General features: G+C 45.3%; 1 protein-coding gene across 3 annotated transcripts; it reads right to left on the minus strand.

Moving 5' to 3' along the window:
* Positions 1 to 1,820: 1,820 nt before the first annotated feature.
* Positions 1,821 to 24,472, minus strand: ATG101 (autophagy related 101). Of its 3 annotated transcripts, none has more exons than XM_078685993.1 (3): positions 24,299 to 24,472; positions 20,824 to 21,110; positions 1,821 to 2,455 (listed from the first exon to the last, which is right to left on the minus strand). In XM_078685993.1, exons 1-3 carry the CDS (start codon positions 24,330 to 24,332, stop codon positions 2,051 to 2,053), a joined length of 726 nt encoding a protein of 241 aa, XP_078542119.1. In that variant the 5' UTR covers positions 24,333 to 24,472; the 3' UTR covers positions 1,821 to 2,050. The 3 variants fall into 3 exon arrangements, with proteins under 3 accessions (XP_078542119.1, XP_078542126.1, XP_078542131.1); XM_078686000.1 differs by having other exon boundaries at positions 24,262 to 24,412; XM_078686005.1 differs by lacking the exon at positions 24,299 to 24,472 and adding an exon at positions 22,476 to 22,593.
* Between the last annotated feature and the right edge of the window lie 3,426 nt (positions 24,473 to 27,898).

The raw sequence follows: 27,898 nt of genomic DNA on the forward strand, positions 1-27,898 counted from the left end.
ACACCTTATATTATTTTTTAAACTAATTTTCAGCAAGCAGGGACAATATCAGAGTCCAGCAACGGCTACCGCAACATTTTGTACAGGCTGTGGCCAGCCAATCATGATTGACTAGTACCCTTTAAAGTGACTAATCTGAGTCCATCTGGACACCAACAGTCTAGATATACCTAACTTTTGAACCCCTTCATGATGACCCCAAGCACCACTTAAAACGTGAATTTCTGGAAAATGATTGAAAAGATTTACACCTACTAATGAAAAGCATGCTTTCTGAGTAAAATTCGAACTTAGTCAAATTTAGTGCAATTCGGTTCAGCCGTTTATTTCTTTGTGCATAACCAGATTAACCCCTTCTATGCTTATGACGAGCTCAGCTCGTCTGAGACACAGTGTAGCTGTGCTCATGACGAGCTGAGCTTGTCATAACGGCCGTGGCACTCCCATGCGCGGCTAATTCCCCGCCTGTGCGGGGGTTCTATTGCAATTGGCGGAGTAGGTACGAGCCCAGCTCTTCATGAACACAGCTCCACTGTTCAGCATGACGAGCTGGGCTCATCACGAGCACCGCCCCTCCACCCCCCCCTGCACCGCGGGGGAATTAGCCACGCGTGGAAGGGGTTAATTATGGGGATTAACATGGGAAAAAATGGGACTACCTTTTTTCTTGGCACCCACCTGAGGTATCCCCCTAAACTATCCTTCAAAGAGCTGTGGTGGATTAACTTTTTTGGGGGGAAAGTTTCATGAAGATTTGTCCACTGGCACCAAAGCTATTAGTGAAACAAAAAATACCCTTCTATTGAAACTCTGACCCAACTAGAACTACCCAGTGGCGACGTGTGTGTGTGTGTGTGTGTGTGTATGTATGTATATACATATATAAAACACACATATATATTGGTGTTTTTCTGGATGGCACAGCACTTTAAAATAAGAAAAAGAAACTAAACATATAACCTGCAACTGAAGAAATTTGTGGAGTCTGTTTTCTCCGTTTTCTTTGCTGGGAACGAGCACTGTGGAGTTTGGAGCGAGATATATATATATATATATATATTACATTACACACACACCCACACCTACCTGCTCAGACGTCTATAATAACATTTGCAAATTTGCTTTTCCTCCTGCTTAAAGCACAACTACATCCTTGGCATTATTGCATATTTACCAGAATTTTAAAAGCACTCCCATATTGTTATCCCAAGCTGCTGTACACTGCACACTTAGCCTAACTGTTCAAGTAAGCTTAACATTGTTCTCAAGTTATCATATCCAAGGAAGAAACCACATATTTAGTGAAATCAGCTTTCTACAGCAGCTTTGTTCAAGGTCTTCTCACATTCTTGAAAAAAGGAAGTGCCAGGCAACTGCTTGTTAAAATCTATCTGAAGTTCTTATTGATCACATGTACTTTTCTCCGATTATTGCATTGAGAAACACTGTATAAATGTAAAGGAGAAATGAATATATTGTACGTGCTCCAGCTGATCAGATGGAGAAGCTCTGGTCTGTTGAAATGGCAATCTGCACTTACAAAATGTTTTATTCCTGTTGGCTAATTTTGTATTAAATGTGTGTTAGACTTCTTTGAGGTTTCTGAGTGTCTGTGTTTTTTCACAGTATGACAAGGGGTAATGCACTAGTAGAGGGCAGTGCTCACCAACAGAGAAGTAGTAGAGGCTGAACGTTGAAACACACAGGAAGCCGTACTAATACCACCCATGGGCATTTAAGGTACCACTGAATGAGTTCAAACTTGAGCAAAAGAAACAAATTCCCACACACATTAATGAGATCACCTCAGAAAACTGATGAAAGGTACCATCCTACATATAACTGGATTTATTATACATAAGACGTTAACAATTTTAATATTATGGAATGAAAGCCTTATTTTTACAAAAATAAAAGGAGTCCAACTCAGTCAGTGAATGAATCCTTATTGCTCCTCTCAGCCAAAAACCAGAGCTACCAGAAGCTGCTGATGCTGATCTCAAGCAAGTGAAAAAGGAGTGCAAGAAGATATGTTGTACAGCATGTCCAACTACAGAGCCAGAGTGTCCTTGATTAGCCTCCGCATTGTGGTGGTAACCGAAGTCCCCAGGGAGTCAGTAATCTGGTAAGATATTTTGTATAGGTAAGGCTGGACGTCTTTCAGGCCTGTGTCGAAAACATTGTCCACCTCAGACTGGGTGGGCATCTTAGGCAGATATTCATGCCTGTTCATCACCTCCACTATATTGATTATCTTTTCGCCAAGCTTTTCCCCCACCTTTTCCCTGCAGATCTGACGCTCCTGTTCATTGGCGAGGCTGACAACATTGACCTTGATGTTCCACACTTCCCATGGGATGCACTCATCAGAAAAGGGCCAACGGGACTTCTTTTTTTGATAGAACTCCAGGGAAATGTGACCCATTCCATCACTCCCAGAGTTCCGCAAGGCATCCTGGAAAAGAACAAAAGGTTTAGTACAGAGCTTCCTTGACCGATTCTACCAACATTTTAACGCGCAAACTATTGCCCTTATTAGCAGAAATGAGACTTCTGTGTTTCCATTTTACAAGCCCTCTATTGCCAATAAAACTGCTAAGGAGACTTCTTAGATTCTTTTTATAATTTGCTGTGCTTTTTGTGGACAGAAGTTGGTGCATGAAAAAAAGTCTTATCAAGTAACTCTATTTAAGCAAGGCCCTGTCCACCCTGTCACTGCCAATCAAAACTAACATTTCATTCAGTAAACAGACATGACTGGATTTCAAGAAAGAGATGATCAACTCTGCGGGATGTTTGACAGGCTTCTCTTTATTAACATTATAGGCTAAATTGAATAGATCTTCTGATGCCTTCGACACATCATGAATTAAAACATCTTCCGCATTTGATAATCTTTCTTAACAGGATTTTAGTGAAGCACGTAGACAGCTAGCCTGCGGATATAAAACATTTTTATGGACACTAGGAAGTCTATGTCAGAATGTCAAAGTCGCTCACTTAAACGTCCTCAAAAAGGCAATCTGTAATACCTTATTTTCTACAGTGGGATCATGGCCCTAGCTATGGGTGTGCAATGGGACACGTAAAGCACCATCCAAAACTTGCATCTTTACCACGTCCTTATCTTCAGGATGCATTGCAGTTAAACTGGGGGATGGAAAAAGGGGAGCATCAGGCTCATAACCGTATTTGGTATGATCCCTCAGCTAATCAGAGGGGGGGATATGTTGCTACTGCTCGAATAGCTAGGTCTTGAGTAGCCTCCTGAAAGTTAGTAAGAGGATGGGGAGGGTGTTCCAGGACTTGGCGGCGAGGTAGGAGAAGGATCTGCTGCCGGCGGTCGCTCTTCGGATGCGAGGGACGGTGGCGAGGACGAGGGGTGGGCGGAGCGGAGCTGGCAGTTCGGGGTGCAGAAGGTAAGTCGTCTGTTGAGGAATGTTGGTCCATTGTTGTGGAGTGCTTTGTGTGCGTGGGTGAGGAGCTTGTAGGTGATCCTCTTGTTGACGGGAAGCCAGTGCAGGTCTCGCAGGTGGGGTGTGATTTGGCTGTAGCGAGGGATGTCGAGGATCCGGCGTGCGGAGGCGTTCTGTATGCGTTGCAGTTGTTTCAGCAGTTTGGCCGGGGCTCCAGCGTAGAGGGTGTTTCCGTAGTCCAGCCTGCTGCTGACGGGGGCCTGGGTGACCGTTCTTCTTGTGTCGGTGGGGATCCACCTGTAGATATTTCGGAGCATGCGGAGGGTGTTGAAACAGGAGGATGAGATGGCGTTGAGTTGCTTGGTCATGGAGAGTGTTGAGTCTAAGATGAATCCCAGGTTGCGTGCGTGGTCGGTGGGTGTCGGTGCTGCTCCCAGGGCAGTCGGCCACTGCACTGCCAGAACCAACAATGGTTAAAAACTACAGCGACTTGAAAGTGCGAACTAACTGCGTTTACCAGAATGCAACGGGGTTAAACAGAGCTTTGATGACAAGCAGGGTGCTCCGGCCCCCATTTCCTGTTTTTCGGCCTCGAGCTGACGAGCTCTCCGGTGTAGCACCTGTGTGCCTTGGAAGGGTAGTGTAACCTGCGACGACCTGGGCTCCTTCTCAGCAACCCCCAAAGACTTTTTTAATGTTTCTAAAATTACTATATGCTCTCTACTGACGATGGGCTAAACCCTGAAACACTAGTGTCTAGAGATATCTGCACTGCCAGAACCAACAATGGTTAAAAACTACAGCAACTTGAAAGTGCGAACTAACTTCGTTTACCAGGATGCAACGGGGTTAAACAGCGCTGAGATGACAAGCAGGGTGTTCCGGCCCCCATTTCCTGTTTTTTCGGCCTTGAGCTGACGAGCTGACGAGCTCTCCGGTGTAGCACCTGTGTGCCATGGAAGGGTACTGTAACCTGCGATGACCTGGGCTCCTTCTCAGCAACCCCCAAAGACTTTTTTCATGTTTCTAAAATTACTATATGCTCTCTGCTGACGATGGGCTAAACCCTGAAACACTAGTGTCTAGAGATATCTGCACTGCCAGAACCAACAATGGTTAAAAACTACAGCGACTTGAAAGTGCGAACTAACTGCGTTTACCAGGATGCAATGGAGTTAAACAGCGCGGAGATGAAAAGCAGGGTGCTCCGGCCCCCATTTCCTGTTTTTCCGGCCTCGAGCTGAAGAGCTGACGAGCTCTCCGGTGTAGCACCTGTGTGCCTTGGAAGGGTACTGTAACCTGCGACGACCTGGGCTCCTTCTCAGCAACCCCCAAAGACTTTTTTCATGTTTCTAGAATTACTATATGCTCTCTACTGACGATGGGCTAAACCCTGAAACACTAGTGTCTAGAGATATCTGCACTGCCAGAACCAACAATGGTTAAAAACTACAGCGACTTGAAAGTGCGAACTAACTGCGTTTACCAGGATGCAACGGGGTTAAACAGCGCTGAAATGACAAGCAGGGTGCTCCGGCCCCCATTTCCAGTCGGCCACCAGGAGTTGTCCCAGGCTGAGGAGGTTGGGCCGAGGATGAGGCCCTCTGTCTTGTCCGAGTTCAGCTTCAGACGGCTGTTCTTCATCCATTCGGCGACAGCTTTCATTCCTTCATGGAGGTTGTTTTTAGTGGTGCAAGGGTCTTTGGAGAGGGAGAGGATCAGCTGTATGTCGTCGGCGTAGGAGATGATGTTGAGGGCGTGTAGCCGGGCGAGCGGGGTCATGTAAATGTTGAACAATGTTGGGCTGAGGGATGATCCTTGGGGCACACAGCAGATGATCTTGAAGGCTTTGGATCGGAAGGGGGGGGGGGAGGCGGACGCTCTGTGTTCTGTCGGAGAGGAAGGAGGTGGTCCAGTCTAGTGCTTTGCCTCAGACTCCTGCGCCATGGAGGCAAGTGCGTAGGGTGCGGTGGCAGATCGTGTCGAAAGCGGCTGAGAGGTCCAGGAGGATGAGGGCCACGGTCTCGCCGTTGTCCAGCAGGGCCCTGATGTCATTGGTGGCGGTGATGAGGGCCGTTTCGGTGCTGTAGTTGCTGCAGAACCTGGACTGGGACGAGTCCAGGATGTTGTTCTCCTCGAGGTAGCCGGTCAGCTGTTTGTTGACATTTTTCTCAATGACCTTTGCCTTGAACGGGAGCAGGGAGATGGGCCGGAAGTTCTTGAGGTCCCTCGGGTCTGCCTTGGGTTTCTTGAGCAAGGCGTTTATCTCAGTGTGCTTCCAGCTCTCCGGGAAGGTCGCGGTCTAAAAGGAGATGTTGATGGCCTTGCGGAGGTGTGGTGCAATGGTGGCGCTGGCTTTGTTGAAGATGTGGTGAGGGAAAGGGTCTGACGGGGAGCCGGATCGGAGGGTGGTCATGATTTTGATGGTATCGTCGTCATTGATGTTAGTCCAGGTGAGCAGGTGGTCGCTGTCGGTGGTGGCCATGGTGTCTGAGGTGTCGGCTGCCGTTGTTGTAGCTGTCGAGGATGTCTGCGATCTTGTGGTGGAAAAAGGAGGCAAGGAAGTTGCACAGGTCTTGCGATGGTGGGATGGTGTTGGTGTTGGCGCTGGGGTTGGAGAGCTCCTTCACAATGTTGAAGAGCTCTTTGCTGTTGAGTGCGTTGTTTTTGAGGCGGTCCTTGAAGGAGGTCTTTTTGGCGGATATGATGAGGTGATGGTGTTGGGGGCATGGCGTTCTTGTGGGCTGTTTGGTTTTCCGGTGTCTGTTCGTGGCGCCATTTCTTCTCCAGTTTTCGGCAGTTTTGTTTGGAGGTCCATGGTGAACCAGCTTGCATTCTTGTTGGTGCGTCTGTTGGAGGGATTTTTGTTCGGGCGAGGGTGTTGGTGCAGTCTTCGATCCAGCATCTGAGGTTGCTGGCGTCGGGGTTGGTGGGGTCTGTGGGTGGGCTTCGGGCGAGGGCGGTCTTTGATTAGGATTTGTTTGCCTCTCTGTTTTTGTGTTATTGATTAGGAACATTTTGTCTCTTAGTTTTTGATTAGGCCTTGTATATGTTTCACATCAATGAAAAGTTTGGGGTTTTATTTAAAATATTGTGCAGTCATGTAAGAACTGTGGAGGTAAATGAAAATGCCTGATTAACTGATACAAAAAGGAAAAAGAAATTTCAGGAAAAGTAACAAGATATATTATGAAGAAAAAGTTCCACATGTCGGTTTCTTGAAAAACAAGTTTACAATTGATGGTGAATGAGGGTTTTTCTCTGTACTAGTGTATTACAGAATGTGCTACAAGTAAAGTGTCAATACTGTACGATCCGCAAACTTGACTGGCCTTATTTCAAAACAGATACTTGCCATATTCATTAACCTTCTCAAGGAGAGCTGTAAATGCCAAGTCATCATTAGGCACCATGGAAGAAAACAGGAACTCCTGAGAGAACCTAGATGTGGAGCTATATAATGTAATTAACACTAGCCAAAGCTCGATTGGAGTTGCTCTGTATTAAATCTCCCGGAGCCATCCATTTGCTACTAAATATCCTCCAGCATAAGCTTCAAATTCATTTTACATAATAAAGATTATATGTCTCAGGTAAGCCTCCCCAGCAAATGGGCATGACTAAAGCAATCCCTCTAAAATATTCAGAAGTTAATTGATGGGGAACAATGTCACAGAAGCAAAACATAATTTCTTGTTATTCAACCCCAGACATTCAGTGGGATACTGGGCTCCATTTAATGCATACGTGCCTTATGAAAGGACCATCAGGGTCTGCAGGGTGTAACCTACGTTCCGAAGAGAGCAGCTTTGCCCCCGTGCCCTCCCAAAACCATGCCCATCTTTCTGCACTTTTACTTGCCTTTCCGATGGTATACACCTATTCGCCCATCATCTGAGAGTCTAAGGTTCCCAGTGTAGCTAAAGTCCTGATTCAGTATAGATCTCACCGAAAAATTCATTGATTGACAAGGAATGGAAATGGATCAGCCAGCCTAGCTTGCCTTACAGTGTCGGCATACCACCTTGCATCACATGAACATCCGTACTACCCCATCCCAAAAATAACCTAGGTAGAGTGGATTCCAAAATTCCCACCTTCTTGGGAAAGGAACTGTTACCGCTAGCAGATATCTTTTCTTGTATAAGGTGCAATGTATCACACAGTAGCTCAGCGCTCCGTTAACTGGGTTCGTCGGGTGCAGTCTGGGACAGTGCATCCTATTACGGTTACTAACCAGTTTACAGTGTTGGTGCAAGCACATTCCTGTTCTGCAAAAAGTGCTTAAATGAAATGCCGATTGGATGTTTGCAACCTACAACCAAGGGTGAACTGGTGGCTACAACTTGTCTTGCATTTCAAAAGGGATCAGGGATCCCCTATGTGTGCAGTTAAGTGATGCATGCACTTGCAGGGGGCCGACTAGGAGGTACCTGGGACCTTCATGTCCCACTCTCAGGGAGCACCCTCAGAGGGCACTGGCTGTGAGCACCTATTAGTGACAGAGCCAGTGCGGCTCCTGACAACCTCTTCATTTCGTACCCATAATAAGCTGTGGTAACAATTGATAGACGGAATGCTGAATAAATCAAATATTCATCCCCAGTCAAGAGATCCGAGCAGGGCCGATGCTAGGCATGGGCCATGTGGGCAGCTGCCCAGGGCTTCACGCTCAGCTAAAAAAACAGGGGGCCCAGCTTCACTGTGAAAGGCCACACTTTCACAGTTGGCCAACCGGCTCCCCCAGGCCCCGTGCCCCACACAATCGCATTACAAATGCGAGATGTCTTGACTTTGCTGGTCAGGGCGTGGTGGCATTCCTGGGGGTGCAGGGGTGGGAGGAAGGGACAAACAGAATGGGGCAGCACAGTCAGGGGCGGGGCAGCACCTCTGTTAAGTACCGCCCATTCTAGGTGCCCTTTCTGCAATTTGTTTCTAGGCAACAGAAGGCCCCTTTGTTTCCAGGACCAGCTGGACACAGGTAAGGAGAGGTGGGCGAGGGGTAGAGGGAGCAGCTAGACCAACTGGTTTTAATTAACCCTTGCATCACCCATTGCAAAGATTTTTTTCATGCGAATGTGCATTTGAAATGTATGTAGAACTGCCAGTGGTAGGGCAGTGTTTTGCTAAAGGCCTCCTTACTGCTTCGAGGCCCAGTGGAGGGGGCCCCCTTTCCTGGGGCCTCGAAGCACTGGAGCAAGCTGCAAGGTCCAGGTGTAGGTGCCTCCTTTCCTAGGCCCTGTAGGCATTACTCCCTCTTTCCTCTCCTTTTGTTTATTTGTTCCTCCGTGAAATTGATAAAAAAAAAAAAAACTTTTGATGGAAATGTCTATTTTAGACATTTTTCTATTCCAAAGTGCAGCCTCGGGACGGAGAGAAATAAGAGGTTCAAAATGTGAAAAATAACTAAATAAAGCTAGACAGAGTGGGTCGCAAATGGCCAGATTAATTTTATTCACACCCTAAACACATCAGCTCTGCTTTACAGAGTTTGCCAGCGAAGCACTTAGTGCCGGTGCGTCCATTGGGGGCGTTGCCCCACTAGCAGGGACGACCGTCCCTGTCACGCATGCCATTGCCATTCAATCGATTTATTATCAATGGGCTGTGTAACAAGAAGCACCAGCACGACGACGACAGAATCATGATCCGATTCGGACCTGACCTCATTGCGGAAGGGTGTGGGGGCGGGCCTGTGGCTTTGAGTGACAGGCAGCGTGCGCTATGACAGAGCACAGCCAGCTGAGCAGAAGGATGGCAGGGCAGCAGGCAGCAGTGTGCGCATTTTGGACTAGTCATTTTTATGGCTTGCCCACGCATGCGCACACACGCTGCAGTACCTTCCCTCCTCCCCCCCCCCCCTAGCAGTCCGACAGGCAGGGACCCGGCTCCTCCGGGTCTCATTATGGGCAGTATTAGCCCTGCTCTTAGCCAATCCTGGTGCAGTGGCGCTGTTAATGCTGCGCCAGGATTGGCTGAGTTACCGCGCACACAGGATGGTTCCGTTCCGCGCGTGGGTGGCGACTGTGCTCAGTGCTGATGCACTGTGTAGGCCAATCACATGTGGCCATGGCAAGGCATGTAGTGGTGATTGGCCGCTGTGGGCACGTCACTGCGCCTGGCGAGCCGTCAGCAACACAACACAACAACAAGTAGAGTCATGAGGAGGAGAGTGAGCGCCGTAGATCTCGTGACTGGCAGTAATTCTATTCTTCTCTACTCTGTACGCTTCCTAAAACGTAAGGTTTTTTAACACAGTCAGTCAGTGACTGTGTGTGTGAGTCAGTGCGTGTGCATACGCGGACCGGTTCGTGTGTGGGTGGTGGCATCTGGCATGTCATGATTAAATCATGTGATAATGATTAGTAGTAGAGTTCTGAAAAAATCACAGGAAACAGGTCACGGTGAGCATATGCCCTTCCCTTTTGTTGTGCTGCAGAGTTTTCACACCTCGTCCTTCGCCGAGTGCCCATACAATATTGAATCCTCCAGACCCTCAGCACGTGCCACGTTTGCCTAATCGTAATCCCGGGCTGGCGGCCTCTACAGAAACAAGTGTCGGGGTCTGGGCCGGCTCGCGACTGTCAATAAATTTAATACGCATACATTTATATAACGCATCGCATGGAAGGCGGGTGGGCTTTGAAAGTTAATGAATGGCCCCGCGGTGCCACATTACAGTTGTTGTCCACTTGCCCCTCAGCTCGTTTTTCCATAATTATCCTGCAGCGATTCGCATCGCAATTACATGCACACCAAGGCTCGCCGCAGCCGCATACAGTATACTGATTCCCCCTAGGTCCAAAGTAAGTCTGGCCTGGCTGTTATCCTGATTCGCTACAAGCATCATGCATTGCTCCGGGACCGCATTCATTCAAATCATGAATGGAGACGAGACAGTTTTGCATAGGGTGCTGGGCGATGCATTATTAGGTATACAACCTTTACAACGAAACTTTTACAACGACCTACCATTACAACGCAACTTTTACAACGCAAACTATTACAACGCATTGCGCTGGGGGGCGCTCTAGGATAGGGAATAGGTTAATTTACTATCCAATAACCTTCCCTACTATCCACGGGGACTAGAGTTGGAATAGTAAATTAAACTATTCACTATCCAGCACCCCAAAGCGCTATGCGTTGTAATGGTATGCGTGGTAAAAACCGCGTTGTAAAGGTAGGCGTTGTAAAAGTATGCGTTGTAACGTCATACATCCGCATTATTAATCTTAGAGTCGGAGATCTGAGTGACTAACTTCAGATAGATGTGAAGAGCAACTACAACGAGTACAGGTGGAAAGGTCAGCGCTGCGGTAATGGGTGGGACTGGGAGTAAATGTTAATAATGAACTAGGCTGACATCCTTGACCCGGAGTGATATTCTGGAATTTCCGGTCATCATGTAACTGTCTACAGTCTTCTTGTTATGGCTGTCTTGACACTCAATATTTTATTGGGCTCGATAATCCTTTTTTAGGCGCCAACAGGTGCTTGCTTTTGAATCGGGTTTACAAGTAAAGCGAAAGTACAACATTTTTTTCTAAAGCAGAAATGTATCAAAATAATGCCTGGTGAAAACTGTACAAGGAAACGCCACACCAATGCATGAAAACCTCTATTGTGCTCTATGGGTTGTGATATTGAAGCTATACCTTCAGAGTTTGTACTCGTTTCTTTAAACTTTGCTGGTAGCATAATAAATGTGTAGTTGTGCGAGAGACCCGATATTTCTGTGTTGCATGTTTTCAGGAAATTAGAAGGAATGAAATGACTTCCCCTCACAAAGGTGTTGTCTGCTCCGACTCTGGCACTTAGCACGCGAGCCCTCCATCGCATGGAAACCACGCTAACACCACCACATTGTCTGTAACTAACAGCGTGCCATCGCGCACTATTTGAGGAAGATTCCTTATAGACCAGCAATAAGCTATGTTTTCATCCACACAGTCTTCCTTTGCAATATTCTATGTGTGCACCCCGAAATTTGAATGCCTGAGGTGTCATGAAAAAACATGGTGATGGAGTGAGAAAAAAAACTTGACAGGGTATAATTAAATTAGTAATTTGTAAGTTTTGTAGTCTCTTTTGGACGGATCAGCTTAGTATCTAGATAGTATCAAAATATAAACTGAAATAAATGCATTCTCGCTGCATGGTAGTTTGGTCTGGGGGCCCAGAGTCTGGTGCAGTTTCTGTGTCTGTGTCTGTATTCAGAAATGCATTGTATCTCAAAGTCTGTTAAGAAGCTCTGTGGTTATACTGAATACGCAGCTACGTATGTTCTGACATCTCTTTATTAATTTAATAACTGCACTGTCACAATTGCTTTCTTTGACCCCCCTGCTTTATCAAATTTGCTTGAAAATGCAACATTTGTCCACTCTTTTTTCAAACATTTCTTGGGGGTTATCCCCCAAAACCCCCTTAGGTTGTTCCCGCTCGCTCGCTACGGTGCAGTATGAGAATGATTTTACGCTCCACTGCTTTCAAATGTCACCAGCCGCCACTGGAAGCACAACATTTGTTTTCTTGTCTTTCATTGAACAACATTGTGTTTCCCGATGGGGAAGTACACCATTCCTGGATGTACTGCAATACCTGGTTAATGGGTGGATCGGAAAATAAAAGGCGTACCGCAGTTCTGTGTTCATGGATGTGGTCTTTTTAAACCGTACCGCTTACGTTTTGTAAGGATATAAGTAATGGACATTGAAACGGGTCCCTTCTGGCCCCTGTAGTCATGTCCTTAACTTTTCAGGCAAAAGCACTAACTGATTTCTGAATAATAAGTGCAAAAGCGTTAAAGTAACCACGTTGTTCCTTCTAACATTTCACATGCGTTACTTTATCTTGCATTCCCTTGAGTATTTGCTTTTTCCAGGATGTAGGTACTTTTTTTTTTTAGGCAGCATATTACTCTTGTTTAGTGCGTAATTTGAACTGAGTCGCATCCAGGTATTTATAGCGGAGCACAATTGGGTTCTAGTTGAAAGCAGTGCGAGTTTCTCTCAGTGAGGCAGTATTGTGGTCAGTGCGGGAGAGGATGTGGCACTATGGTCAGAGCTGCTGAATTTGGGTCTGAGTAACCAGGTTCAGCCTTCATGAGCAGTCCACCAGACCGCTCTCTTGTGGGAGCACATTCCCGTGCTAGACCTTAGAAGGCCCCACAAGACTTTAGACGCCCTGGTGTCTTAGCACCAGCAGGTGGGCCCTAGCGGTGGAAAGTATGGGTTACCCTTGATGGCCTGTCCACCACAATCCATACTGAAGCTTGCCTCCAGTCTTGCGAGCAAGTTTATGAAGCAGCACACCCTACAGTGTCAGTGACTGTCACTGAGGTCACAGGACCATTGAGCAGGGAGGCTCTACGGTGGTGTGACCAGTGAGATCGCACTGAGCGCTGACTTCGGATGAGGGAATCATGTTTGCAAGTATAATATGTATTTAAAAGCACTTGCGGCCTCATTTCTGGCTTACAGCAACCTTCTGTAACAATAAAAATGTCATGATAACTCCGGTGAGTAATGTTCTTTCTAGAGAGAGATGGAGTTTTGTCAGATGGATGTTTTGACTTGCGCAGAGGGTTAATGTGCCTGAGGCACAGTGAACTGCTATTAAATGTCATTTTAGAGCTGCATACAAACTGCAAGGAATAAATAAGAGCAATACGTTTTTCCCCCCAATCTTTGATTATCCTAATGTTGCAAAAAGGATTCTTTAGATAGAAATCAATTCTGGTTATTAAAGAGAATCCCCCAACCATGGTATTACGTTCTAAATTTAGAGTTTGTGTTTCTCCAGACCAATCACTATTAAACTATATTGCCTACTAGTATGATTGTCATGTGACTCCTACACATTGTAGTCCTTTGTCTTAGGTAATACTTCCTATACAGTGATTTACACACGTATGATTGATTGTCTCTGTGTAATGCGTATGATATAAAGTGCTTGGACGCCCTACTCTGGAATCAGTGGCGCTGTAAATCAAATTAACTGCATCAGAGCGAGAATGTGGTTATGGAGACTTGAGGGTCACTGTTAAAGGCTAGTAGTGAGGGAATCCATGGCAGAAGGAGTCAGTGGGGGGAGGGTGGGGGAGACCAACAAACATTGTTGCACAGGACTCCACCAGCGCTAAAGCCAGCCACTACCACTTCCTACAGTTCAAACACCAAATCAAAAACGTGGATTTGAAAATCCCTTGAATCTGCTGCTTACCTTCAAGTCAATGTATGAATTAGTAGTGGTCTCGGTTGTTCTAATCCTTTTTTTATTTTTGTACAATCTTAATTTGTTTGCAATGGTGTGTTGTATTTTTGCACTTAGCATAATTCTAGCGAATAAAGAGCCCCCACACAAAAAAGATTGTCCTACTAGTCTTAGCATGTGCGCGTGGGATACTGGTGAGTAAATGTACCTTAAAACAAATTACTAAGTATTAATGTCATCCTAAGGTGGCACAATAATGGCACAGAAAGATAACTTTGCCTTTTGAAATTTGTGATTATATCCATGATGTGAGGGGTTTTCTCATTTAATTTTATTTTTTGAATGATCACGCCCCTCATTACCTCAACAGGATCTCTCCCATTTATGAGACAGAACTGGAATTTTTATCATGCACTCATCTGTAAACAATCAGTTAACATGGAGTAAAAAATATCCATCATTGTGAGACATACACCTAGCTTTTCCATCCAATGTGACAAATGTAATCCATTTAATACACTTTTAAAATATATGGACTTATTTGATTTGTGTATTTATAGTTTTGTCAATGTCATTGATATCCACATTAGGTCTCCTCAGTGATGCCAAATAAGATCAATAGTCCTGCCATGTCACTTCTTGTGGTGGTACATGCAAATTAGAGGGGCCTCACATCTTCCCTTTTGCCCAGGCCCCAGAAGTTCTAGGACCACCCTGGATCAGAGTTAAATCCATTGTTATTTTGCTCACCACGCCACACTAGTTTGGACCCAGCCATGATGTGCATATGGCGGTGTCTAAACTGGGGTGGCTTGGTGACCAAACAACAATGGATTAAACCCCAAACTGTGACTGAGGGTGAATGTTTGATTTGTTCAGCATTCCATCCCTCATTTATTTTTGTTGCTTTTGCCACCCTAAGTGGGAAGGTTATTTCAAGACGTGGGTCCCGTGCCACTGGATTCAGGCTAGCTTGGCTGATGAGGGGTGATACCTTGAAACCAGTCCCAGGATGCTTGTTTCCATTCCACAGAGGACCTGGTTTGGCAGTTGAAGATGGACTGTTCCCATGGGGAGCAAGGTCAAGACTGATTTGTATATGGCTGGGTCCAAAGTGGGGTGGCGTGGTGAGCAAAAAAAGAATGGATTAAACCCAGATCTGTGACTAGGGGTGAATGATTTGTTCAGCATTCCATACATCACCTGTTCTTTCTGATAGTGTCTGTAATATAGCACAGGAGCAAAGGCAAAGTGTTTTCCTTCTTTACATGGTCACGCCCTCTTACAAAGGAACACCTCTTGTGATTGCTCTGAGGTAAAATGTGCACTTGTGTGATTCCTATCATGGAAGATGCCAAAGCATCCAAAGGGGGCAAAAAGACGGTGCACATGCCGAGAGCACCTCCAGGGTATTTTCTGTAAAACAGCCCTTTGTGGTGATATTTGGCTGGACTTCAAGAGATCATCTTGAAGTGAAGCAGGTTGAGTGTACCAAACCTCATGCTGCCAGTCAGATTTCTGAAGGCTGCCTGGGTACGACATGACCTTGTTATGGTTGCAGTGGGATAACGGCACTGCACCTCCTTCTGCTGAAGAAGCACAGAACCTGCTGTTTTTCCAGTCAGCCTGTACTGCTGTGCATGCAGCCATTTATCATCCGGAAACTGGTAATAACTTTCAATTTACTTCTTCTGTTTTGCGCAGTAGAACTCATAAGAATTAACATATCCTCTCACCCAGGTCACCAGCATTGAGAGGAATTCCCAGAACCAAACGCTGCCAATCTGTAGCTTACCCAAAGCATGATTTAAAGTGTTGCTGCCTTTCAGCCAGTTGTATTACTCTGTTTGTGGATGTGTGCGCGCTACAGGGACCCAAGTACAGCTGCTTACATCATTCCAATGGTTGCCAGCCAGCACATTCCTCCATCTCTGGCAGCCAATGGCCCTTGCTGCAATCTAAGGGTAGGGCCCAAAGTTTCTGTATGCTCATTTGCCACCGTTGTGCATCATTTCCCTATTTCTTCTCGCACAGTGTGGACCTCATTCTCTACAACCTTGCTCAGCCTATCTTGATACTTTTTTCAAGGGCCCCAGTAGGATTAGACTAGTCATCTGGACTGCACTCCAGGTTAGGGATACATTCCCTGGGATTCATTGCGATACTGCACACAACTGCGCCCTCAGAGGAACCTTGCGTTCCAGAGGTACATGTTACGAGGGCATAACCACAAGTACGCCATTACTCACATTTAGTAGTCAGCCCATACCCCTATTCCACCCTCTCACCATTCAGAAGCACTTGATCCCCACGGCAAACCACGTCTGAGACACACACATCCAGTCCAATGGTGAGGAAACCTGAACAAACTCCTTCTGGAGACACTTACTGCCACCTATACTCCTTCCTACCCCTAACTGGGCAAGTCACCACCGAGCAAGAAGAGGAAGTTGCCACCTCCCATTATTTCTCTGTATTTTCGCAAAGGACCTTAAGTAATAGAATACAATAAAATTGAATGCTGCAATTAAACATACTACTCAGCAGTGCAAAGAGAACAATGTGTGCTTGGTTTCTGGTATCTTTTCAGGGCCACATTTTTGGAATATCTGTCTATTGTTGAGAAAGGCAACACAATTCTATTATTTTTAGAACGTGTGTCGACAATGGGCAGGCACAACACTAAACTCATAAATACAAAGGTTGTTTAATGAAAGATACCCAAAGCCAGCTGTTCACGTGTTTGGGATAAGTATTTGTAAAGGGACTAAAGTGACTGGAGAGTTCATAGATCGCAACGGTGCAAGTTCCTGCAACATCCTCATGTAGTATTTGCATAAAACCCTGCATAGAAAATGCACCAAATGTGTTTGTGCATCAAGTCATAGTATCTCTCTAAGGAGGGTAGAGACCACCAAGAGTTATGTATAGATATTTCTTATGAGCAATCTTCATTAGAGTGTGGACATTGTAAAAGTTGAAAACAAAACATTTTGAAAACAAATTGTTGCATGCATGATAACAGAAGTCTGCCTTCAACTTAGAGTGCCCGCTACTGTACTTTAATACACAATCAACTTTTGTTTAACTAATGAGCTGTCAGTCTATGCAAAACATGGTTGCTGAGGAGTCTGGTAGGCAAGTACATCTCTAAAAGTTGTAAAGAGGTATCTGCCCCATGGCAGATAAGTAGCACTGAATACGAACAAGACAATTATTGAACTTTTGGTACCACTTAGCGGAGAGAAGTGTCACTATGAACGTGCCCACTTTAACGCAATACTTTGGATAATGGCTAATATGGACAAAAGGAGGCTGCACTCAGCATGTCTCCAGCTGAAAGCAGAAGCTTCAGATACAAATGGGATCTAACACACCTTTTTCAGAGGCATTTCAATTTATTTTGGTAGCACTGTGCTAGCCAGTGGAATTACCGCTGGATCAGGCATTCACTTGCTCATCAATCAATCAATCAGGGGTTTATTATAGAGCACTACTCACCCGTGAGAGTCTCAAGGTGCTGGGGAGGGGGCAGCTCCAGATCAGTCGAAGAGCCAGGTCTTGAGGTCCTTCCTGAAGGTGTGCAGGGTTGGTGAGCGTCTGATGCTCACGGGGAGCTCGTTCCAGGTCTTGGCTGCGATGTAGGAGAAAGCTCTCCCGCCTGTTCTGTTTCTGCGGATGCGAGGGACCTCTGCCAGTGCAAGGTTGGCGGAGCGGAGGTTTCTCTTGGGTACGTGGAAGGATACTCTCTTGCTGAGGTATTTGGGTCAGATGTCGTAGAGGGATTTGTAGGCGTGTGTGAGGAGTTTGAAGGTGACCCTTTTCTCGACAGTGAGCCAGTGGAGGTCTTGCAGGTGCTGGGTCATGTTTTCGGGACACGGCGTACCGAGGACGAGTCTGGCAGCGGCGTTCTGGATGGTCTGGAGTCTGTGCAGTAGGGTTTTGTTGATTCCGGCGTCCAGTCTGCTGGTTATGAGTGTGTGGGTGACGGTCTTTCTGCAGTTGGGGGGGATACACTTGAAGGTTTTGCGGAGGATGCGCAGGCAGTTGAAGCTAGTGGAGGCGACGGCGTTGATCTAGCGGTTCATGGAGAGGGAGGAGTTGAGGACGATGCAGAGGTTGCCTGCGTGGTCAGTGGGAGTGGATCGATTCCAGAGGGCGGAGGGCCACCAGGTGTTGTCCCAGGAGGAGTTGCAGGATCCGAGGATGAGGACCTCGGTCTTCTCTGAGTTGAGCTTCAAGGGGGCCATGTAGATGTTGAAGAGCGTGTGGCTGAGAGAAGAGCCTTGGGGAACTCCACAGTTTATATCGGTGACTACGGAGAGGAAAGGAGGGAGTCTGATCCTCTGTGTTCTGCCAGAGAGAAAAGGATCGGATCCAGTCGAGGGCGGTTCCTTGTATCCCTGCATCGTGAAGTCTGGCTACAAGGGTGCGATGAGAGACGGTGTTGAAGGCTGCGGAGAGGTCTAAGAGGATGAGGGCCGCGGTGTGGCCTTGGTCGAGTAGTAAGAGGATGTCGTCAGTGGCGGGAAGGAGAGTGGTCTCTGTGCTGTGGTTGCTGTGGAATCCAGACTGGGAGGCGTCTAGGATGGAGTTATCTACGGTGAAGGTGGTCAGCTGGGCATTCACGAGTGGCTCAGGGACTTTCGCCGCGAAAGAGGGGAGAGAGATGGGCCGGTAGTTTTTCACGTCCGTTGGGTCGGCCACGAGTTTCTTAAGGAGGGGTTTAACCTCCGCCCATTTCCAGTCTCTAGGAAGATGCCGGACATGAGGGAGGCGTTGATGGTCCGTCCCAGTTCAGATGGGATGGCGGCAGCGGCCCTGTGGAATATGTGCAGTGGGCAGGGGTCCATGGGGCTCCTGAGTGGGTTTTCTGCATGGTGGGTGTGGAGAGTTCAACGGTAGCGGGAGTCCAGGTCATGATGATTGGCCTATCGGCAGCGTGGGGGGTGGGGGGGAGGGAGGTGTTGTCAGGCTTAGGTTCATTGAAATTGTCGTAGAGGGCCTTGATCTTCAGGTGGAAGTATGAGCTGAGCTTGTCGCAGAGTTGCTGGGAAGGTGTGACGTCCGTGGCTTCGCTGGGGGTTTCGTGAACTGCTGTATGACGTTGAACAGTTCCTTGGCATTTGGTAGCATTGGTTAGGACTTTGTCTCTTATGAAGGTCCGTTTGGTGTCCCTTATGCGCTGGTGATATTCTTTCAAGGTGCTCCTGTGGTTGTTCCGTGCTTCCGTCGTTTTCTGGTTTTACCAGGATTTCTCTAGGTGTCTGCAATCTACTGGCCAACTCATTATGCAATTAGCAGACTTGTTGACTTGGCGTGAGTGACAGGCTGCCGCAGTGGCAACTTGAACATAAAAGTATTTCATTATCAAAAAAAACTTTATTTCGGCTCAATGGCCATAAAAGAGCAAGTTTGCACACAACGCATCAGATAAATAAAACAGTAAAAACATTTAAGATAATTTTTTATATCATATGGCATTCCATACAAATCTGTCATGATACATCTCAAAATGATACAAATGTAAAAGATAAAAACAGGAAAAGATAAAATAGTTTTTTTTTTTAAAGAACGAACATTAAGAATAAAATCCAATCCATCAAGTGAATAGGCTCTTCTGCCTAGGTCTCCACATATGATTCAAATACAGAGTAACAGCGAAAATGATACATTGTCTTGTATCACTCCTTAAAATTCTAAACACAGTCCTATAATTTTTAAGCCCGCATTAAGACAGACTAGTAGAATCCACTACCTTCTAAAACCATGGTAAGCTGGACAGAAGAGTAGAAGATGCTCAGGCATTTCACCAACCGGGGGAGAAATTGGAAGAACATGTTGGGATCAGAGTTGTTGTGTTTCCAAGAGGCTGTGAAGGAACGCATGGGAAGAATGCCAAATTGAAATGGAACATAAAAGGACTTGGAAAGGGGAGGTTCAATCTCCTCAAACAAAATGCCTCAAGATGGTAATCAGCCTTAAACTCCAAGAAGGAAACAGTGAGGGATCTAGCCCTATGAGAATGTAGGGTTAGATTCTTAATATGGTGCCAATAGGCCCCTTTTAATTCAGACTTGGAGATCAAGATGACTTCTTCTGGGGTGACAAAAGATTCTCAAACCCAATCTGCCTAAATCGATCTTTTATAACCAGAAACCGGGGTTCTTACGGGCTCAAGGCTGCCCAAATAGGTCTTCGAGCCCCCTACAAAAAGGAATAAGCTCAGGAACTAACCAAAGTCTCCACCAAAACAACAACAGTTTTAAACTCACTATATCGTTGATATGTTTGAGGCCATGATCTAGCCGTAGCGAGACTAGTGGGGTACTGGGAGGGAAGTTACTTTAGCTTCTCATAAATCGATTTTTAAATGACTCAAACGTTCTACTGTCTAAAAAGCTCCACAGTTCTCCACCATACAATGCTGCCCCTAGGGCTTGACATTTGTAGATCTCAAAAGCTGGTGTGATTGGGCGAAAGGAGGAGCCATGATGAGCCTGCAAAATACTCTCCCAATATTGCTCAAACTTGAGCCTGCACTTTTGGACATGGGATGACCAGTCAACATATTCTGTAAGAGTGACCCTCAGATAGTCAGCGCTCCAGTGCTACGCCGTTAAAGGTTGAATTAGAACAGGAAGTTGAACAGGGGTTAAAAACCATGTATTTGTTTTTAGCGAGATTGATCTCCAGGCCCTGCTGACTGCAAAAGGACCCAAGGCAGTCCAAGAGTTTCTGAGCCCGCATAGGGGATTTAGATAACAAAAGGGTATAATCCACACACAGTGAGGCCGGAATATTAACCCCAGCAAGACACGAAGCATCATCATCACGCATCTTAAGTTAAGATACTAATTCATTAATCTAAAGGACAAATAGGATGGGGGCCCAGAACACATCCCTCCCTCACTCCCCGATTTACAGGAATAGGATCTGTTAGCTCGCCCTGGAGCTTGCATCTAACTTGAATTTAGTTGTTAGAGTGTCATCTGATTAAGACTTTTAAAAGATAAGCAGGAACACCTGATTCACCAAGGACCTTCCGAAGGTACTTTCTAAGCAAGAGGTCGAAAGCGGACCAAAGGACACATAAAAGTCTCCACCCAACTTTGATAGACAGGTGGCTGCTGCTTGTCTGAGACTTGGCTACTCAGGATTAAATCAGAGAACATTTTCTGCTGCTCACCTTAAAGTCTCCTACGGCCTTCTTCAGAGCTCTGTCCAGTTCATCTGAGGAGACGCGCACATAGGTAAATTCTATGAAGTCGCAGTCTGTGTCCTGCATGCCCACTGTGCCAATAGAGTACGTTCCCTCCTTCTTATAGTGGAACTTGCCTGTGCTGCGGTGCAGGAGGATGGTGTGCAGCACTGCTAGCATTGCCTCCTCGATCTGCCGGCCTTCCACTGACACTTCGAGCACCTCTGATCTGCAGTTCATCTTGTCGGATGGCTGATGAGGCTGCACACACCTTCCTCTCACATGAAAGACAAGAACAGAGAAGAACCTATACAGAATGTTGGGGATAACAGTGTTCTACACTGAGCTGCTTAAGCACTATGCAGCTCCACGTAATACTGGACAAGTGACAGCGGTAAAAAATATAGTGCTGTCCAGAAAGTAAACTATACAGACATTGCAAGGCATTTTTAAAATAAGCATTGGCAAAGTCAGTAAGTCTAGCCTATAATGGCAATGATCTGTAGCCATGCTGTATAGCAGCATGGCTAAAAATATTTTTTAGAAAGTGCTATGGGGCAGCCACGATAACATGTTTAAAAAAACACACACAAAATGCCTTTTTTAAAATTATTTTTAGACATGTACTTTCCCATGCCCTTCCGCCCCACTCGTGTCTCTCTCTGGTTGGCACAAAAGTAAAATCTCTAAAATCCAGCAGAAGAATCCTTGGAAAACTTTGGAAGAAATCCTACCAGAATAATGGAAATATATCCATTTTACGCCCAGCATATTCAAGAATATATATCTCAAATGTTCTATGACTCACCCTGGCAAGATACTAATCACTCATCCGTTTTTGGAACCTACACAAACTAACACAAAACCACACATCAAACTAATATTTAAAAGAAAAATCAGGCTCCAAGTCTGCTGGATCCACAACTTCAGAACATCCCTTTTTTAAACAAACAAACTGAAATAACTGCTTTTAAACAAATTCCGCCATTCACTGAATAGAATAGCCTTTGTTGCGACTACCAAATTGGAATCCTTCCTCTCTGGCAATGAGACATCACTGATCTCAACATGAGATGGCATTCACAACAACTGCCTCCAAGGTCCTCGAGAGAACCGATAATTACTTGGAAGTGTGTAGTAACTGCTACTGCGAATTTTGAATTATGAGTTTTGATGGATTTTTTTATTGAACTTGGGACAAACTGGATGCCAGGTGCAACAAAAGTACAGTAAAAATGTATTCCCTGTTACATTTCAGGTCAATCCTAACTGAATTTAAAGGGATAAAATGCCCAGTAATACCAGAACCAGCAGCTTTTGGTGGAGCATCCGCCAAAATCCTCATGTTATGTCCCATTTCTTCAACAAAACTCATAATATAGGATAATTACCAGGTACAAAAAATTCGCACACCTCAGTGTTGGACTTAATCAATACAATAATTATTGAATCAAAACTGGACCACTTTTCATGAGGGCCTAGGAAAAAGGTGGCAATACTTCTGCTTGATAGGTCCTATGGTTCTCAAACAAGATTTCACCCTACATTTTTATAAAGTCTCTATGACCTAGGAGCTCAGGGAATGTCCTCAAATGGGTTAAATATTATTTCGAAGACAAGGGGCTCCCCACCTCACTTACCCCTTTATTTTATAACCTATTCTACTCAGCAGCTGTTGTATTTCAAAGCACAATCATTGCTCTCTTGTTCAACAACACTACCAGGCCTCATTTTCCTGCAATCTCCGATGTTATAAGTATGCAAACGAAAAAACCTTCTAGAATTCGAAAACTCAACTGCCATTCCCAGGCGTACGGTGAGCAAACGCATGTAATGAGTTGACCACTGGATGTTTGCCAGCCACCCCACAGTTCAAGATCTCAAAAACAGACTCTTGCATGAGCAAACTAGAGTAAATAATAGTTCTCGACCATATGGCCGCATAACTAGGACTCCCCACACTCAGCCCAACAAAGCTTCCACATGATGTGAAGTCTGATGAGTTTTCCCATACCTCAGGTTCCCACGATCCAAGCTACCCTCACAATAGTACTCTTCAACCTCGAACATGTCAATAGACCCTTTCTTGGAACACTCATTTCAGTACTGTGGAAGCTACAAAGAATTCAAAGATGTGCCAGTAAGACAACTGCTTAAACGACATAGCCGTAGCTAGATAAATCATCTTGGCTCTACATTGACCGCCTGTGGCCATAAGGAACACCTTTGAAACAATGTGCATAGCTTACTGAGCAATCCATGAAACTGCACAGCTCTTCCTTCAACACAAACTCTAGACCGATCAGCAGTTAAGAGCTCTGCACTGAAGACGTGCCCCATTATTTACCTGCCTTTCAAAAACACCAAACACAGTGGATATGCCTCTGTGCCGCCAAAATCTGAAATTGAATCCCAGCACAATTAAGGAGAATTGACAACCACCTCCAATTCCTGAAGGCACTAAACGCATGGCTCGTCGTCTCACTGCAAACAAAGGGTGCTGGCTGTGATGAGTATAGTGGGTAAATAAGTAAAAGTGACTCCTCCTGTTAGTTCACAGTCTCTGCAGCACTTCAGTAACAAGCGACCTGACACATATTGCATCATTTTGGAGCAGGTCTTTGAACCTTACGCACCGCAAACACCACCCACTATGTGAGAATAAAATATTTCGAACGGTGAAAATAAGAGCGCCTTGAGGCCTCGTAAGGCCAAGCAACATACAACCTCTCCAATACAATACCCTTTGGGAAGGAAAATACACCTGCCTATCGCGCTGGCTGAAGGCCTTATCCAACTGAGTGAAATGTTAGGGTAAATCGTGTTTGCCAAAGGTTCCTCAATTAACCAAACCTTAACTCTCCTACCCTGCATCTGAACTTTATCAACTTCAACATCATAGTATTACCTTACTTCAGCTCTCATACTCTGCTTTGTCACTGCAGCCACCCCCCAAATTGGATATCCCCCCCCCACGTTACTCGTCCAACTGTCGATGTCATTCCTTCTCCTCAGTGCTCAAACGCTGACCTCGTCCTCATTACAGTACCTCGACTTCCCAACTTGTCGCTGCCCCTAATTCCCATGACACCCTCTCCACTGTGTTTCAACTCCCCAACTTCCACCCTTCCCCTATGACTTCAAGTCAACTCTCCCTCTTTTTGCACTTTGACACATTCCCAACTATTGCGGGTTAACTGTTCAGTCGCACTGCATTAGGCATACTCTTTCTTCGACTCCACTACTGCATACTTCAACCAAATCCATCCTTTCCCCCCGAACACGGACCCATCGCTCTACCGCAATACCTCATAATTTCTGTTAACATCGTCATCTTATATTAACCATTGATATGGGCATGAAGTACAACCCCCCACCGTCCAACCCCAACCCGAGCAATAGAGAGCGGCTATGTCAACCCCTCACCTCCCTCAGAGACGGATACAGAACTCTCCTTCCTCACCTGTCTCTATACTGACACCGTAGAGCCCCGGCATCACAACAAGCAGCGTCACAGGTCTCTACCACCTACGCGGGGGTGGCGGCAGTTACATAAGTGTTGTGGCGGCCAGGCAAGGGCATTTTGCTTCCGCCGGGCGCAAAATCACCGCACAAATTTCAATGTAACTTTATATAACGGATACGTTTGATCCGCTTCACGGGAAGAGGTTGCAGGCAAGAAAGATCCTCCCTCCTGTGCGCTTCGAATGGTCCCTCCCGGCTAGTCGGTCGATAGTCTCTCAGTCTCCCTTTCCGAGACATAGACACAGAAAGAGGACTTCCCAACCATTTACCCAACAAGCATTTACAATGCAATAGGTCTCAAATTTACGAGAGTTTGAGCTATTGGCATTGTAAATTAAAATGCCTTTTATTTATTTTATTTTTAAAACATAAATAAAAATATTGTCATGTACAATAGCTTAAACTCTCGCAAATGCGAGACCAATTGCATTGCAAATGCGTTCGACGCCGTGCTATCAAAATAAGATATGTTTTAATAGTGCGGGGGTAGGGCCTGTACTAACACCCAAACTAGGCCACAATAATAGGTTATAATAAAAGGTTGTTTTGGCGTGCGTTGAGAGTTAATGTATTCTACAAACCACTTTGACCACTAAAGTGGTTGGGTGTATTTATTTCACCGTTTTACATTTTTATTCAATTGTTCAGCCCATTGACCAGTCATATCATACAGAAAGACAATACATTTTTAGTGACATTCAACATTGTATCAAACAAAAATTACAGCACATGTGTTATTCAGCACATACATAACAAAAAGTAAACCCATTACAAATACTAACAAACAACAGGATTGACCGGTACTATACTTAAGAAAGGAATAATGGTGGCATGGGTTATCTGTGTATTCACTGTCTAACAGCCTGCAATACACAGCTAGCTGGTACAACAAATACAGCAGGCAGATTGCCTTGTTTGTACACTTCGTTAATCAGTAGGGTGATGGAGATTGCAGCTAGCTGGGGGGGGGGGGGGGGGGGGGGAGGGGGGGGGGTCGATGCGTTTCGGAACCCTGCTTTATTTTCGAGTTCTCCTCAGGACCAGGACAGGTTGGACACATTCAGGGGTATTGATCGCGGGTGCTGTATTTGACCATGTATAATGGACAGGGTCGGTTGATGTGGAGAGATTCTTTTGTATAACAGGAGAATTGCCAAATGACGGTTCCAATACCAATTTTATGTTAAATTACATTGCCTTTTATTTATGTGTTCAAAAAACCTGCAATCAGAAAAGGCATTGTAATTTAAATAGGTCAAAGTGTGGAAAATGCAAGACCTATTTCATTACAGAGAGCGCAGTGTTCCTGATGTGGGCACCGTGCTCAGCATTAAAGTAAAAAAACAACAAAACAAGCATTTACAATGCAATGGTCTCGGCAATATTATAGGTAGAGCTATTGGAATTGCTCATTATTTTTTTATCTTTTTTGTATCCCTAAATAAATGGCATTGTCATTTGTATTGGCATTAGCTTTGTTTTTTGCATATGTGATACCTATTGCATTAGCAGAGAGAGAGTGAGGTAGTGAGATAGAGAGAGCGAGTGAGGTATTGAAATAGAGAGCGAGTGAGGTATTGAAATAGAGAGAGAGTGAGGTATTGAAATAGAAAGTGAGGTAGATAGAGAGTGAGGTAGTGAGATAGAGAGTGAGGTAGTAAAGAGTGAGGTAGTGAGGGAGAGGGATGTTGTGAGGTAGTGAGATATAAGCATAGAGTGATGTTGTGATGTAGTGAGATAGAGAAAGAGATAGTGAAAGAGAGTGAAAGTGAGTTAGTGAGATAGAAAGAGTGAGGTAGCGAGATAGAGAGTGATTGAGGTAGTGAGTTAGAGAAAGAGAGTGACGTTGTGAGGTTGTGAGCTAGAGAGTGAGAGAGTGAGGTAGTGATGTTTTGAGAGAGAAGTTGTGAGATAGTGAGGTAGTGAGATAGAGTGGAGTAGAGCGTTATGTAGTGAGAGATAGGTAGATAGAGAGTGAGGAAGTGAGAGACAGAGAAAGTGAGGTAGTGAAAGAGTGAGGTAGAGGGATGTTCTGAGGTAGTGAGATAGAAACAGTGAGTGAGTTTGTGAGGTAGTGAGATAGAGAGAGAGTGAGGTAGTGAAAGAGAGTGAAAGTGACTTAGTGAGATAGAAAGAGAGAGTGAAGTAGTGAGAGAGAGTGAGGTAGTGGGAGAGAGTGAGGTAGTGAGACAGAGAGAGTGAGGTAGTGAAAGAGTGAGTTAGTGATGGAGAGTGATTTTTGGTGGTTGTGAGATAGAAACAATGAGTGATGTTGTGACGTAGTGAGATAGAGAAGGATTGAGGTAGTGTAAGAGAGAGTGAAAGTGACTTAGTGAGATAGAAAGAGATGCTGTGATGTAGTGAGATAGAGAAGGATTGAGGTAGTGTAAGAGAGAGTGAAAGTGACTTAGTGAGATAGAAAGAGAGAGAGAGTTAGTGAGAGAGAGTGACGTAGTGAGTTGGAGAGAGAGAGTGAACTTGTGAGCTAGTGAGATAGAGAGTGAGTCAGCGAGAGAGTGTTGTAGTTATTTTTTGAGTGAGTGACTTGTGTTATAGTTAGGTAGTGAGAGTGATATCGAAATAGAGTGATGTTATGGAGAGAGTTAGTGAGAGAGAGAGAGTGAGATAGTTTTATAGATATAATTTGAGTAGTGATGTAGTTATTTTTGTTTTGGGGGAGAGTGAAGTAGATATAGAGTGAGGTAGTGAGAGATAGAGAGAGTGAGGTAGTGAAAGAATGAGGTAGTGAGGGGGAGAGTTGTTGTGCTGTATTGAGATAGAAACAGAGCGATGTTGTGAAGTAGTGAGCTAGAGAGAGAGTGAGGTAGTGTATGAGAGAGTGAAAGTGAGTTAGTGTATTTGAAAGAGTGAGAGAGAGAGTGCGGTAGTGAGATAGAGAGAGAGTGATGTAGTGAGTTACAGAGAGAGTGAAGTTGTGGGGTAGTGAGAGAGTGATGTAGTGAACTTTAGAGAGAGTGTGTCGTGATATAGTGAGAGAGAGATAGTGATATAGAAATGGAGTGAGGTAGTATATAGAGAGTGTGAGGTAGTGAGATAGAGAGTGAAGCAGTGAGTTAGAGAGAGAGAGTGAAGTTGTGAGGTAGTGAGAGTGTTGTAGTGAATTTTTGAGAGAGCTTGTCGTGATATAGTGAGGCAGTGAGAGTGAGATAGTGAGATAGTAATAGATAGAGTGAGGTAGTGATGTAGAGAGAGTGAGGTAGTGAGATAGAGAGAGTGAGGTAGTGAGATAGAGAGAGTGAAGTTGTGAAGTAGTGTGTTAGAGAGATAGTTACTGTGGTAGTGATATTGTGATGCTGTGAGAAAGAGAGAGTTGAGTAGTGAGGTAGAGATTGAGGTAGAGAGAGAGTGAATGAGAGATAGTGTAGTAGTGTGTGAGGTAGTGAGAGAGATAGTGAGTTAGTGAAAGAGAGTGAGGTAGTGAGAGAGAGAGTGAGGTAGTGAGAGAGTTCGAAGGGACGGTATAGTGGAGCTGAGGAGAGAGTGAAGGGATGGTGCAGTGAGAGGCTGAGGAGAGTGC

This window comes from Lissotriton helveticus, chromosome 1_1 (assembly GCF_964261635.1).
Source record: "Lissotriton helveticus chromosome 1_1, aLisHel1.1, whole genome shotgun sequence".
NCBI classification, from domain to species: domain Eukaryota; kingdom Metazoa; phylum Chordata; class Amphibia; order Caudata; family Salamandridae; genus Lissotriton; species Lissotriton helveticus.

Excerpts from the sequence above, each read along its gene's own strand:
- ATG101 (XM_078685993.1), bottom strand. The coding sequence starts at position 24,332 with ATGCCGGGGCTCTACGGTGTCAGTATAGAGACAG. Across the intron at positions 21,111-24,298 it reads CGGTGTCAGTATAGAGACAG|GAAGGTGTGTGCAGCCTCAT; the intron begins GTGAGGAAGGAG and ends TTCATGTGAGAG. Across the intron at positions 2,456-20,823 it reads AGGCCGTAGGAGACTTTAAG|GATGCCTTGCGGAACTCTGG; the intron begins GTGAGCAGCAGA and ends GTTCTTTTCCAG.